Source organism: Bufo bufo, chromosome 2 (genome assembly GCF_905171765.1).
Source record: "Bufo bufo chromosome 2, aBufBuf1.1, whole genome shotgun sequence".
Classification (NCBI taxonomy): Eukaryota; Metazoa; Chordata; class Amphibia; order Anura; family Bufonidae; genus Bufo; species Bufo bufo.
This window is the reverse complement of record NC_053390.1, coordinates 57,521,608-57,536,515: the sequence shown is the minus strand read 5'-3', so window position 1 is coordinate 57,536,515 and position 14,908 is coordinate 57,521,608. Positions and strand designations below refer to the sequence as shown.

At 44.7% G+C, this 14,908-nt stretch overlaps 1 protein-coding gene across 1 annotated transcript in view; it reads right to left on the bottom strand.

Annotated features, from left to right (window-relative positions):
• LOXHD1 (lipoxygenase homology PLAT domains 1) overlaps positions 1-14,908 on the bottom strand; it is a 201,941-nt gene that overhangs the window by 150,391 nt on the left and 36,642 nt on the right. The window contains exons 4-7 of the mRNA XM_040421148.1: positions 12,867-13,018; positions 11,721-11,834; positions 11,116-11,280; positions 8,882-9,080 (exon numbers count right to left, since the gene is read on the bottom strand). Coding sequence (XP_040277082.1) covers positions 8,882-9,080; positions 11,116-11,280; positions 11,721-11,834; positions 12,867-13,018 — 630 coding nt within the window. The remainder of the gene's footprint in view (positions 1-8,881; positions 9,081-11,115; positions 11,281-11,720; positions 11,835-12,866; positions 13,019-14,908) is intronic.

Here is a 14,908-nt window from a genome sequence, read left to right as displayed (position 1 = left end):
TGTCCTATACGCTCTCAAGTGGCCAATTAAAAAATAATAATACTCATCTAAATCCCATTCAGTGTGATCGTCTGCAGGCTGCATGTCCTCTTCTGGCCTGCTGTCTGAGATGCCTGCATCCTGGTGCAGGCAGGGGAGACTACAGTCCTAGAGGGCCCTGCACCCATGTCCATAGAAAATTTCGGCCAATCACAGAGCGAGCAGAGGTCCCACCCATCACTCTTTGTGCAGTCAGACCTCATTTGCTAAGTACATGGAGAGTGCTGAGCCTGATGCTGGAGCCAGAGCGATTGGGTGGGTTATCGGTGAGTCCCTTCAATCCAGGATATTATATAAGGGTATTCTATATGATGATGTGTATTGTATTATCGTTCTCCGGGTATTATGCCCTCCTTTTAGGGGTTGTGATGTCCTCCTCTTTGAGTTTATGAAAATGGCCACCCTAGTGCCCAGGGAGCCATTGGCGATGCACCTTAATTCAAGAGGGGGACCAGAGGCCGCCAGCCGAGAACATAGGTTCCTGACACGCCCAGTGTTAATTAAAGCAGCCCTAGTAGATAGTGACAGATCATTATGTACCCGGCCAGCAACTGTGAGGAGGGCTTGGGCCCAGTAGGGTCTCTGTCCAGACCACCCCGATGGTGGATCACAATATTTTGTGGAGCCACTAAACTACGTAGCTGAAAGACAGTCTTCTTAGCTATTAGCCACAGGGAGAGGTCCGAACATCAGCATAGGCCCTGGAATATCCTGAACCACGAGGTGTGTGTAGTGATGCCCATACCTTACACCACCATGCTGCTCGTATAAAACAGTTAGGAGGAGATAAAAAGGAGAGCCAAAGAGAGGATTTGACCAGTGAAACAATTAGGCCTGAGGCCTGTCAACCCGGGAAGCTGCGGTGAACTGGAAGCCAGAGCAGCTTATCTACTGTAGAGTTGGCCGTTAGTAAGAAGTGGTTTGGCTGCTTCACTAAACTAGGCCTGAAAGGTTGTCACATGCAGCAGAAGGGAACCACTCATGAAATCCCATGTTACAGGCATACCCACTATGGTGGCAGACTAGACCACTGCTGTGGGGCTCATAGCGAGCTTCCTTCGCATAATCATAGAGCTGTATGATAAAATGCTGGTTGCCTAAAGCCACCACTAGGGGGAGCTTACTACAAATAGATTCATGTAGCGATCATGCACCGACATTGACTGTGGGGTTTAATGGCTACTACCTTCTCCCCTATGTCGTACTACTGTGGTGCAGTGTGGGTGGGAGTTAACTTCGGGGGGAGATATTTTGCTGGTCCTTGAATTTTATTTTTATGACCCTTCCAATATACCAGGCTTCCTATTACACAGAGAGAACCCTGCTATGGAGGGAGATCAGCAACACAGGGATACATTTAGGTGGCTGTAAAGATATCATGGACAGAAGAGATAAATACCCAGCAGAAATCCTCATTATAATGAAGCAGAATCTCCTTTCCTGTAGTAATCTGACCTGCGGCTACACAGCTTTTGATGTATCGGAGCTCATGTTTCTCGTGACATGTGAACACTTGAATATACTGACGGGCTCATGTATAGATCCGTAATACAGCATCCATAGACTGTCATGGGCCCATCCTGTACCTATGTATGCCTGGATTTTATATGGGGGCATACAGAGATACCCCATGGAGATATCATATGGCAGCACATGCAGTCTCTTTGAGTTCATATTCATTATTCCATTATATACGCCTTTCATTAGGAATGAAAAACATAACTTTTTTAGATTTTTCAGTTTCCATTGACTTCTAGGACAGACCTTGAGGCATCTGATGAAACATGTCTCCATTTTTAGCCTCCACAGATGGCATATAAAACACGCCATCCAAAAATATGGCATCACATGGAGATACAGAAACCCACAAAGAATAACATTAGCGCTTCAGACCTTAACCCCTTAAGGACTTAGGACGTACCGGTACGGCATGGTTCCCGAATCCTTAAGGACCCATGACGTACCGGTACGTCATGGCTTTAATTTGCTATTCCGTCGCCGCGGGGGTTAATCGGAACGGGATTTCGGCTGAAATCATTCAGCCGGCATCCCGTAACAATGCAGGGGGGGGGTCATTTGACCCCCCCGTATCGACGATCGCAGAAAACCGCAGGTCAATTCAGACCTGCGGTTTTCTGCGTTTCCGGTCCATTCGGGTGTCCTGTGACCCGATGAACCGGAAAAAGACTGCGATCGGTGGCGTAATTATACACCACCTATCGCAGTCCGAGGATTTGGAGAGGCGGCGCTGGCCCTGGTGCTGAACGCTGCTGTCCAGGGTGCTGATTGGTGCAGGGGAGAGAGGCGCGAGATTCAAACTTCCTGCGCTCCTCTCTCCCCTCCTCTTCCTGTCCAGCACCCTGACCGTGCAGCACCGTCCAGCGTCCAGCTCCTGAGTCCCCCTAATCGTAGTCCATCACCCTCCTGCACCCATCGCCACCCAGGTAGGTTAGGGTCAGTGAGGGAGAGGCACCGTTAGGAAGGGAAAGAAGGGAAAAGTTAGGGAAAAAAAAAAAAACTTTTACTAAACTTTCTTTTCTTTCTTTCTTTCTGATCCATCTAATCCCCAGACCCCCCCCTGCCACTTGCCCCCCCCCACCAACCCCCCACCACCACCAGCGCCCCCACCCCCCACCCTTCCCCCCACCAGCCCCCACCTCACCACCCCCCCCCCCTTACCACCCCCCCCCCACCCCCCCCCCCCCCCTTACCACCACTTTTTTTTTATTTTTTTTTTCTGCGTGCGCTGACTGTCCGGCACTTTTCTTTTTTTGTCCGGCCACTGTTAGCGCATCGCCCGCCTCACCGCCCCACCGCTGATCAGCGTTGTACCGCTGATCAGCAACTTTGAACTTTTTTTTTTTTCTAAACACTTGCCCCTTTTTTTTCCTTATTTAGTACGCGAACACCCGTTGCCCCCACACACACGCACATATAATAAAGTTTGCCACACACGCACACATACACGCACACACACCCATGGCCCGCCGGATGTTCTCGGCCGAGGAGGCATACGCCCAGATTGCCTCCGACTCCGAGAGCCCCAGTGAGGATGAGGATGACCCCACGTTCCTTTTGTCATCCGCATCCTCCTCATCATCATCGGATGACGATGAGCCACCAAGGCGGCGGAGACGCCGCCAGGCGGAGCCAGGGGCCCCACATGCTAGGGATCCTGTGGCCCACCCTAGTACGAGCCGCCCTGGGGTTCGTACTGGTTTCCCGGCCCACCAAATAAGTCCACCGGAGCCCCCTGCCGATGAACTTAGCTGGTGTCCCCCAGTGGACTTTGAGCCTGAGATTCCGGATTTTGCTGGCAATCCTGGAATCCAGATTCCCACAGTGGGGTTTACTGAAATTGACTATTTTAGTTTTTTTTTCAGTAACCCACTGGTGAATCTGATGGTGGAGCAGACGAATCTGTATGCCCAACAGTTCGTCGCTCAAAACCCAGGCTCATTTTTGGCTAGACCCGGTGGCTGGACGCCGGTCAGTGCAGCCGAGATGAGGACATTTTGGGGCCTCGTGCTGCATATGGGTCTAGTCCAAAAACCCAGTGTCAGACAATACTGGAGTGGGGACGTCCTATACCAGACCCCACTGTACAGTATGGTTATGACACGTCCCCGGTTTGAGGCCATCCGGAAATGTCTGCATTATTCCGATAATGCAGCATGTCCACCCCGAGGTGATCCTGCCTATGACCGGCTGTATAAGATACGGCCGGTCATCGATCACTTTGGGGCCACATTTCAGCAGGCCTACGTACCTGGAAGGGAGGTCGCGGTTGATGAGTCTCTCGTTGCGTTCAAGGGGAGACTCAGTTTCCGCCAATATATTCCCACAAAGCGGGCGAGGTATGGCGTGAAGCTATACAAAATTTGTGAGAGTACCTCAGGGTACACTTACAAATTTCGTGTGTACGAGGGGCGAGATTCCCGGATTCAACCCCCAGAATGTCCCCCCACTCTGGGTGTTACCGGGAAACTCGTGTGGGACCTTATGTACCCACTGCTGGATAACGGTTACCACTTGTACGTGGACAACTTTTATACCAGCATTCCCTTGTTCAGGTCCCTTGCCGCCAGATCCACGTTCGCTTGTGGGACCGTGCGGAAAAAATCAACGCGGCCTCCCTGCCCACCCCCTCCAGGTACCTATCCCCAGGGGTGAGACCCGTGCACTTACCAGTGGAAACCTGTTGCTGGTCAGATATAAGGACAAGAGGGATGTCCTTATGCTGTCCACAATCCACGGTAACAGCACCACCCCAGTCCCTGTGCGAGGTACCGCGGCAACGGTCCTCAAGCCCGATTGTATCGTCGACTACAATCGGTATATGGGAGGAGTTGATCTCTCTGATCAAGTCCTCAAGCCATATAATGCCATGCGCAAAACCCGGGCATGGTACAAAAAAGTTGCGGTCTACTTGGTGCAGGTTGCCATGTACAACTCTTTTGTACTATCCCGAAGCGCTGGCAGCACAGGGACATTCCTCCAATTCTATGAGGCAGTCCTCAAAGACCTGATCTTTTCGGACCGGGAAAGAGCAGGCCGGAGTACCTCGGGAATTGGAGGCGCCCGGATCGTCCCTGGCCAACACTTTCCAGGTGTGGTCCCCCATACTGGAAAGAAGGGACGAACCCAAAAAAGATGCAGAGTGTGTCACAAGAGGGGGATACGGAAGGACACCACTACTCAATGTGACACGTGCCCCGATCATCCGGGCCTCTGCATTATCAATTGCTTCAGGGAGTATCACACTTCCATGGAGTACTAAATTTTTATAATCCCCAACAGTCCACTAGAGAACATAAAAAACTATGGCTCTCAGACTTTGGAGACACGGAAACAATTTTTTTTCCCCAAAAAAATATTAGTTTTAGAGCAGGCATCCTCAAACTGCGGCCCTCCAGATGTTGTAAAACTATAACTCCCAGCATGCCCAGACAACCTACAGCCATCAGCAGGGCATGGTGGGAATTGTAGTTTTACAACATCTGGAGGGCCGCAGTTTTTAGGATGCCTGCTTAGTGTCTCCAAAGTCTGAGAGCCATACATATTGGGCATCGTCGCGTGCGTAAAAGTCGTCGCTATAAAAATAACTTTTGACCAAACGCCTCGGATGAACGGTGTTAAAAATATAAAATAAAAACGGTGCCAAAACACCCATTTTTGGGCAAAATTTCCATTTGAATCCTTTTTGCCGGTAATAAAGCAAGGGTTAACAGCCAAACAAAACTCAATATTTATGGCCCTGATTCTGTAGTTTGCAGAAACACCCCATATGTGGTCGTAAATGGTTATATAGCCGCACGGCAGGGCATAGAACGAAGGGAACTCCATACGGTTTCTGGAAGGCAGATTTTGATGGACAGTTTTTTTTTTGACACCATGTTCCATTAGAAGCCCCCCCTGATGTAGCCTAGACTAGAAACTCCAAAAAAGTGACCCCATCTAAGAAACTACACCCCTCAAGGTATTCAAAAGTTACTTTACAAACTATGTTAACCCTTTAGGTGTTCCACAAAACTAAATAGCGAATGTAGAAACAATTTTTAATTTTTTTTTTGTTACATTGCCTCAAAAAAGCGTAATGAAGAGCAACTAAAAATCATATTTACCCCTAAAATAGTCCCAAAACAACAACCACCTGATCCCGTAGTTTCCTAGATGGGGTCACTTTTATGGAGTTTCTACTCTAGGGGTGCATCAGGGGGCTTGAAAGGGTACATGATGTAAATAAACCAGTCCAGCAAAATCTGCCTTCCAAAAACCATATGACGTTCCCCTTCTTCTATGTCCTGCCGTTTAGCCAAATAGTAGTTTACGACCACATATGGGGTGTTTCTGCAAACTACAGAATCAGGGCAACCCATTTTAAGTTTTGTTTGGCAGTTAACTCTTGTTTTACTCCTGGAATAAATTGATTATATTGGAAAATTTTCCAAAAAATAGAAATTTCTAAATTGTTTCTCCATCTGTCAATAACTCTTGTGGAACACCTAAAGGGTTAACAAAGTTTGTAAACCCAGTTTTGAATACCTTGAGGGGTGTACTTTCTTAGATGGAGTCACTTTTTTGAAATTTCTATTCTAGGGGTGCAACAGGGGGCTTCAAATGGGACATGGTATAAACAAAACCAGTCCTGCAAAATCTGCCTTCCAAAACCCATATGGTGTTCCCCTCCTTCTATGTGCTCCCGTTTGGCCAAACAGTAGTTTACGACCACATATGGGGTGTTTTTGCAAACTACAGAATCAGGGCAACCCATTTTGAGTTTTGTTTGGCAGTTAACCCCTGTTTTACTCCTGGAAAAAATTGATTATATTGGAAAATTTTCCAAAAAATTTAAATTTCTAAATTGTTTCTCCATCTGCCAATAACTCTTGTGGAGCACCTAAAGGGTTAACAAAGTTTGTAAACCCAGTTTTGAATACCTTGAGGGGTGTACTTTCTTAGATGGAGTCACTTTTTTGAAATTTCTATTCTAGGGGTGCAACAGGGGGTTTCAAATGGGACATGGTATAAACAAAACCAGTCCTGCAAAATCTGCCTTCCAAAACCCATATGGTGTTCCCCTCCTTCTATGTGCTCCCGTTTGGCCAAACAGTAGTTTACGACCACATATGGGGTGTTTTTGCAAACTACAGAATCAGGGCAACCCATTTTGAGTTTTGTTTGGCAGTTAACCCCTGTTTTACTCCTGGAATAAATTGATTATATTGGAAAATTTTCCAAAAAATTGAAATTTCTAAATTGTTTCTCCATCTGCCAATAACTCTTGTGGAGCACCTAAAGGGTTAACAAAGTTTGTAAACCCAGTTTTGAATACCTTGAGGGGTGTACTTTCTTAGATGGAGTCACTTTTTTGAAATTTCTATTCTAGGGGTGCAACAGGGGGCTTCAAATGGGACATGGTATAAACAAAACCAGTCCTGCAAAATCTGCCTTCCAAAACCCATATGGTGTTCCCCTCCTTCTATGTGCTCCCGTTTGGCCAAACAGTAGTTTACGACCACATATGGGGTGTTTTTGCAAACTACAGAATCAGGGCAACCCATTTTGAGTTTTGTTTGGCAGTTAACCCCTGTTTTACTCCTGGAAAAAATTGATTATATTGGAAAATTTTCCAAAAAATTGAAATTTCTAAATTGTTTCTCCATCTGCCAATAACTCTTGTGGACCACCTAAAGGGTTAACAAAGTTTGTAAACCCAGTTTTGAATACCTTGAGGGGTGTACTTTCTTAGATGGAGTCACTTTTTTGAAATTTCTATTCTAGGGGTGCAACAGGGGGCTTCAAATGGGACATGGTATAAACAAAACCAGTCCTGCAAAATCTGCCTTCCAAAACCCATATGGTGTTCCCCTTCTTCTATGTGCTCCCGTTCGGCCAAACAGTAGTTTACGACCACATATGGGGTGTTTCTGCAAACTACAGAATCGGGGCAACCCATTTTGAGTTTTGTTTGGCAGTTAACCCTTGTTTTACTCCTGGTAAAAATTGATTATATTGGAAAATTTTCCAAAAAATTTAAATTTCAAAATTGTTTCTCCATCTGCCATTAACTCTTGTGGAAGACCTAAAGGGTTAATAAAGTTTGAAAAAACAGTTTTGAATACCTTGAGGGGTGTAGTTTCTAGAATGGGGTCATTTTTGGGAGGTTTCTATTATCTAAGCCTCACAATATGACTTCAAACCTGAACTGGTCCATAAAAAGTGGGATTTTGAAGATTTCTGAAAATTTCAAAATTTGCTTCTAAACTTCTAAGCCTAGTAACATCCCCAAAAAATAAAATATCATTCCCAAAATGCTGCAAACATGAAGTAGACATATGGGGAATGTAAAGTCATCACAATTTTTGGGGGTATTACTATGTATTACAGAGGTAGAGAAACTGAAACTTTGAAATTTGCTAATTTTTCAAAATTTTCGGTAAAAATTGTATTTTTTTATGCAAAAAAATTAACTTTTTTGACCCAATTTTAGCAGTGTCATGAAGTACAATATGTGACGAAAAAACAATCTCAGAACGGCCTGGGTAAGTCAAAGCGTTTTAAAGTTATGAGCACTTAAAGTGACACTGGTCAGATTTGCAAAAAATGGCCAAGTCCTTAAGGTGAAATAGGGCCGAGTCCTTAAGGGGTTAAAGGGGTTGTCCAGGATTTTTTTAAAACTTCCCCCACTTCCCACCCAGCAGTACCTGTGAAGAGATCTATACTGACCTGCTCCCTGCCGCTCTGTTCAAGCTCCTTGACTCCCGGGCTGTCTTCACTGGATTTCTGGTCTCCACATGTGCAGAAGTTGGTGACGTGTTTCCAAATGGTACATGACCCGGCAGTGTCCTGCTGCTTGGGGACACGTCACATCAATGGCACTCATTGCCTGCAGAGGTTCACCTGACCCCACCCATGAGGAAGTTGACAGTTGGGGAACGGAAGTCCAATGACAGCCCAGGAGCCATGAATGTGGAACAGAGCAGCAAGGCACAGGTAAGTATAGTTTCCTTGACAGGTACCATTGAGTCGAAAAGGGAGTTTAAAAACAAACATGGACAACCCCATTAAAAGTGTTCATTTCAGTGTAGTCCCAACTAGAACCGAATTCATGGTCCTCATATTTTTACTGCGCCCCCTAATGTGGTGCATGTATACAGATAATATAAAAATAAAACGGTATCTCCCATATTGTACTTTACCAGATGTTCAAACATGGAGCTACACTTAAAGTACACTTGAACCACCTGGTAACGCATTTTGGCTGGGTTGCCCTTTAATGGTGGTGTAAGTCTGACCTTTATCTAAGTAGATTAAAACAAGAGGCGAAGCATCATCCTACCCGTGTGATCGCCTGGTTTGCCATCCAGTTGATGAGCGGAGTTTTTATTGCTAGGTGTTAATGTTCGGTTGATCTGGCAATCTGTATGGTATAGAGAAAACCACCTCCGGCAAGGGAAATGCCAGGTCTTGTCTCGGTTTGTATTGGTAACAAAGACTTCATCCACGTACCAGGCGTGCTGCTGTTCCAGCCCGTCATGCTGCACAAAAACACAGAATTCACAATCTCATAAGTAAGCATGCAAGCAGAAGAGTTTATCGAATTCAGACCCCCGTTTACCAATATTTCACAATTCATCTGTAAACCTAATATAATAAAACATAAGGAAAACCCGTAAGAAACCTGCTGCAGACCCTTAAGAGAATTGCAACTGTAGATAACATTAAGGCAGTTTTCTGTAAATGGAAACATTGCCAGCTTGGACCACCACTGATAAGATGCTGGTACCCCCATAATGGATAGTCCTTTTTAAGTTTAAGCAGGTATACCAACTTGACCATACCAGTACATATGGTACCTTCAATACTGCAGCTCATTACCATCAAGTAAGAGTCCAAGCTGTAATACCCGGAACAGCCTCATGTATCAAGGCACATGGATAAATAATTAAAAGGCTGTGAAGCTCCAGAGAGCATCGGGGCCCCTTCATCTTGCCTGATGTCCACCATTCCCACATTAATCACCTTTTAATCAATTATTTTTTTCCCAGAAACCCCCTTTAGTATGCCCTGTTGGGACATTTCTTCCTTTTGGGAACATCTCATTACCTTGAACAGTGGCACTGCTAAGGGCAGATCTGGTTTGGGAGGTGTATAGTTACAATAAATTTATTGGTCACCTATTGATAACAATGGGTGATATGTACCCATCACTGTAGAGTATCGGTTGGACTTGATGGAACTTTGTCTCTTTTCTATCTTATCAACTATATAATTGTGTAATACGTATAAGGGTTTTCCAGGACTCACGATAGGCCATCAATACCAGACTGGTGGGGGTCAGACCCCCCGGTAACCCCACTGATTAACCGATTGAACGACCCACAGTGCTCTGGACGGAATGTGCAGTTTCCTTCCATCCCAGAAGGAAAGTTTTAATCTCACTCTGGCTCCCCTGGCTATTCTTGAGGTGGGTGTGGAGAAGTGAATCTTCTTGTAGGTTCAAGCTTCCCTTCCAAAGGTGAAGGAAGATGGGGCCAAAGAAAACTGGGGTCACACAGGACTGTATTTACTATTCAGGTTGGGGGGGGGGGGCTCTGACCAGGAATTACCCTGTATTTGCTGCCTGTTGTGCACTCCATAGCTAAAGGAACTGTGATGATGTCACTTTCATGGGATCAGCTCAGCAGTGAAATTGTTGGTGAAGGACCTGTGATGATGTCTCCATTGTGTGATCAGTGCAGGAGAAGACAGAGTTCAGCAGTGGATAGGAGAAGTCAGAAAGGACCTGTGATGATGTGTCACAACCAGACAGTTGAGAAGCTCTGACAGGAGCTTTCCAGATCCTCCTCCTTGAGTTTCTTTGTTTTGGTTAAGTTCCTCATCTCGTTAGTCTATCTCAGCTGTCATGCAGTTGGACTGATTGCTGCCCTTTAAGTTCCTCCCCAGAATGCAGTAGTGTGCGGCTTATACAACTTCCTGGAGTGTGTGTGCATGCTGTTCCTAGTTCTCAGTCCACAGTCCCCAGTCGTCTGCAAGATAAGTTCTGTTTATGTATTTATGATTTTCTGTTTTCTGGATCCATGTGACCCTGACTCCCTCCGTGTCTGTGTAGGGAGCCGGTGGTCGTGTCCCCTCACTATTGTAGGGTCATCAGGTGTAAGATAGTCGAGGTACGTGGATATGCGCCCATCCACCTTTGGGGTGGTCGCATAGGCTGAGCAATAAGGGAGAGCGGCAGGTCTCTTGCAGGGGTCTCCCTTTTGTTCCTTAGTTGTGGATCCAGTGAGTCATTGTTCATATTGTATTGTCTTGTTTCCTGTACACCATCCGTGACATGATGTCATGCTATCAAAAAGGTATGGACATCAATGGGCCTAGGGCAGCATGAACTCTAAAAAAGGCCCTGGGGTCACATAGGCCTTCTACTGTACATACTGTACAACCTTGAGGGAAGAAAAGGCATCTGCTCAGAGTGTCACTTTGGCCACCAAGAGAGGTTCTCATTTCCCTTTTCCCCTTGCAAGTTCTCCCATCCAGATAAGCCAGCAGTCTGGTGACTTCTCCCATACTTACCTCCAGTGTGATGTTTTTGATGTCCCCAATATCAGAGCCATAAACTTTGAACGTGTGGGTTGATCCTTTAGGGAATTTAAATTCGGATTCTTTGTCAGGACCCGATTTCTTATACAATTGGGTCTTGTTAAGTTTTCCTTTGGTTCCCTTCATCTGTATATACACCTGGGACAGAACAATAGTATTAATGTTCTTCACGCATCGCGTGCAATTCATTTCCAAATATTTTTAACAAGCAGAAAAAGATTCCAAAAATTCATCAGCAGTTGGAGCAGAATTCTGTATCTTCTTTACATGTCATGGTTAGCTCTATAGAGGAAAAGTCAGTAAGGGGAAGTTTACATGATATTATGTGATCCATCAGAAGAACTGAAAAATAAAGAAAAAACGGATTCCCATTTAAGCCATTTCCATCTGAGAGCCGTTATTTCAGACAGAAAAAAAAGTCTGGCATGTGCAGGATACATTTTTTTCTTTATTTTTCAGTTTTTATGATGGATGAGAAGAAAGGAAAAATAATGGTGATGTGAACTTCCCCCAAATGAATCACCAACTGATCCAGTATGTGCCTCTCTAAGACTATAATGACATTCGCCATGTCTTACCCTGGCACTGGTCCCAGATTGCTTCTTATCCCCGGTCTTTACTACCACCTTGTACAGCACCTTCTTTACTGAGGTAGGTCGGGATCTGGTGGATGGGGGGCTGAGAGCACGCGTCTACAAAATTCAAACATGAAGAACATTTCACCATATGGAATCCTGTAAGGCCTAGTTTACACTTCAGTGTTTTGGTCGGTGATTTCCATCAGTGATTGTGAGCCAAAACCAGGTGCAGATCACACAGAAGAGGTACAGATCTTTCCATTTTACTTTACAGCTGTGAAGGCTCAACTTCTGGTTTTATCTCACAATCACTGCTGGAAATCACTGACCAGACCATTGAGATGTGAACTAGGTCAAGCTTTCTCTTAATGCATTTTGTAGGATGTGTGAGTTCAGGTTGAATGGCAAACCATGTAAGTATCTGCCTGGGTGACTCACATTTATCTGCATGCACTATAGTGGTCACAGGAAGTTCTGCTATACATTTGACTGCCTCTACCGACTTGTTTTAGGCCCCACCCATTCAATTAACAAGCGATATAAGAAAATTGGTCAAGGAAAGATAAAGAAATAATGACAACATACCAAACAAGAGGGATAAAGTACAGAAAATATGTGGTGTGTACTTACAGTAGAAGTCCTGTAAGTTTCGGGGAGACATTTTGAAAATAAATAACTGGAAGCCATTAAAGGGGTTTACGAAAGTTAAATATTGATGACCCATCAATATCTGACGGCTAGGGGTATGACTCCCAGCACCCCGACCGATCAGCTGTTTAAGGAGGCCGTGGCAATCCAGTGAGCACTGTGGCCTCTTCGCAGCATACCAAGCACAGCGCCACATATTGTATAGTGGCAGAGCTTGGTATTGCAACCCAGGCCCATTCACTAGGCCATGTGACTGATGAATGCGACATCACTGGCCTAGGAAAGAGGCTGCAGCACTCACAGGAGCACCATGGCCTCTTCAGCTGATGGTGGGTTTGGGAGTCGGATATTCGGATAGTCATATACAGTATATTCATCAATATTGAACGCCTGGAAAAACCCCTTTAGGAAACTGGAACTTTTTAGTTTTCAATCAACGATTTTAAATATAAAAGATCACCCTCCCAATGAAATCCTCCTTCGATGAAGAATACTTACACTAGTGGGGGACCAAGTGTTAACCTGCAGCCCAAATTTCTTGGCATAATAGTCGTATAAGTGAGGGTCATTCATGGAGCTGTAGGTAGGGAGGGTGTCCACGTGGCCATTTGTATACCGATAACCACCCGAGTTGGCGCTCATGGTCCGTGCTGATGATTTGAAAGAAATATCACGTGAGTTAAGGGCTCCTCACCGTTTTATCATATCTGTATCAGGATTGTGTGTCGATCATTATTATTTTTAACATGTTCTGTTTCTTACTTACAAAGCTCCATGTCTGGTCCCACTTTCTACCATCTACCTGTGCCCTTCAATGAACCAGAGCCTAACAGAAGAACATAAAACAAGACAACAACAAAAAATCCAGCTGTTGTAAAACTCCCATCATGCCCTGCTGTAGGCTGGTAGCGGTAGGCTGTTTGGGCATGCTGGGAGTTGTAGCTTTGCAACAGCTGGAGGGCCACAGGTTGGGCATCCCTGCTTTATTTCAAGCATCCGTTATGCTCAGTTATGCTCACTTTGCATCCTTTTTAGCCATTTCTGTCTGAGATCCGTTATTTGAGACAGTAGAAATAGTCCTCCACGAAGGTTAAATTGGATGCAAAATGAGCATAACTGAGCACTACAGATGCTTAAAATAAAAGGATCCATTTTTTTGGTCTTGTTTTCTGTTCTCCTGACGAATCAGAAGAATGGAAAAGGAAGTGGTGATGTGAACCCGGCCTATTTCAAGTCAAGCCTGTTGTGTTGCAAGTATGACTCTACTATTCCTCTGGACTCTGTGTTCATTCTTTTAAAAAAATAAATTAAAAAAATGGAGTTAAGTGGTCACTTGGACCTTAGCGTGTCTCTGCAGCCTCTCTGACTAGTATTACTAAAACTAAATCTTTATTGAGAATACATTAAAACACATATAAATTTCTGTTCCTAAAACTCTCAGGAATGGGTTAGATCCGGGATATAATAACTTGTGCTTATGTGTAGGTTGACATGTCAATCCATGTCGACCCCAAGGGGTTAACTACTCTCTAAGAATCTCTTGCTTCTTAGATTATAATTCCCTATCTATCCTTCCTGACCTAAAAATTTAAGAGCCTGTATCCCTACATGTTTCGCCGAGCGATTCGGCGTCTTCAGGGGATACTATACCCCACCAATCAAAACCTTTACGACCTGTATAGTATCCCCTGAAGACGCTGAATCGCTTGGCGAAACATGTAGGGATACAGGCTCTTAAATTTTTAGGTCAGGAAGGATAGATAGGGAATTATAATCTAAGAAGCAAGAGATTCTCAGAGAGTAGTTAACCCCTCGGGGTCGACATGGATTGACATGTGAACCTACACATAAGCACAAGTTATTATATCCCGGATCTAACCCATTCCTGAGAGTTTTAGGAATAGAAATGTATATGTGTTTTAATGTATTCTCAATAAAGATTTAGTTTTAGTAATACTAGTCAGAGAGGCTGCAGAGACACGCTAAGGTCCAAGTGACCACTTAACTCCATTTTTCTGTATCAAATAGCGTGGCAACCTCCTGAGGGATCCTATCGTTTGTTATAATGTTTATGTTAATTCTTTGACTCTGTTTATACCTGCCTGTTTTTTTGTTGCATTGCCTCATGGATCCGCAGGATTCCACATTCATAGTTACCGTATGTTGAATCTGAACTGTTGCTTATCAGCTGTACCATAGGATTTGAGTAAAGTAACATCAAACATTAAACTAGTTATACTGAATCTTTTCCAGTCTATAAACCAAACTGTTCAGCTCTTCCCGCAAATTAGTCTACATTAGGGATGAGTGAAACCGAACGTCACCGGGTTTGGGTGGGTTAGGAATTCCGTTATAGGTTCAGTTATAACAGAATTCCTAACCCACCCGAACCTGAACCCGGTGAAGTTCAGGTTCGCTCATCCCTAGTCTGCATGTTCAATGTGAAAGAGTAACAATGCTTTCAAAAAAAGCCTTTGATATGTCCTAGTGACATATCAAAAAGGTTTGGATCGATGGGGATCCAAGTACTGAACCCCCCA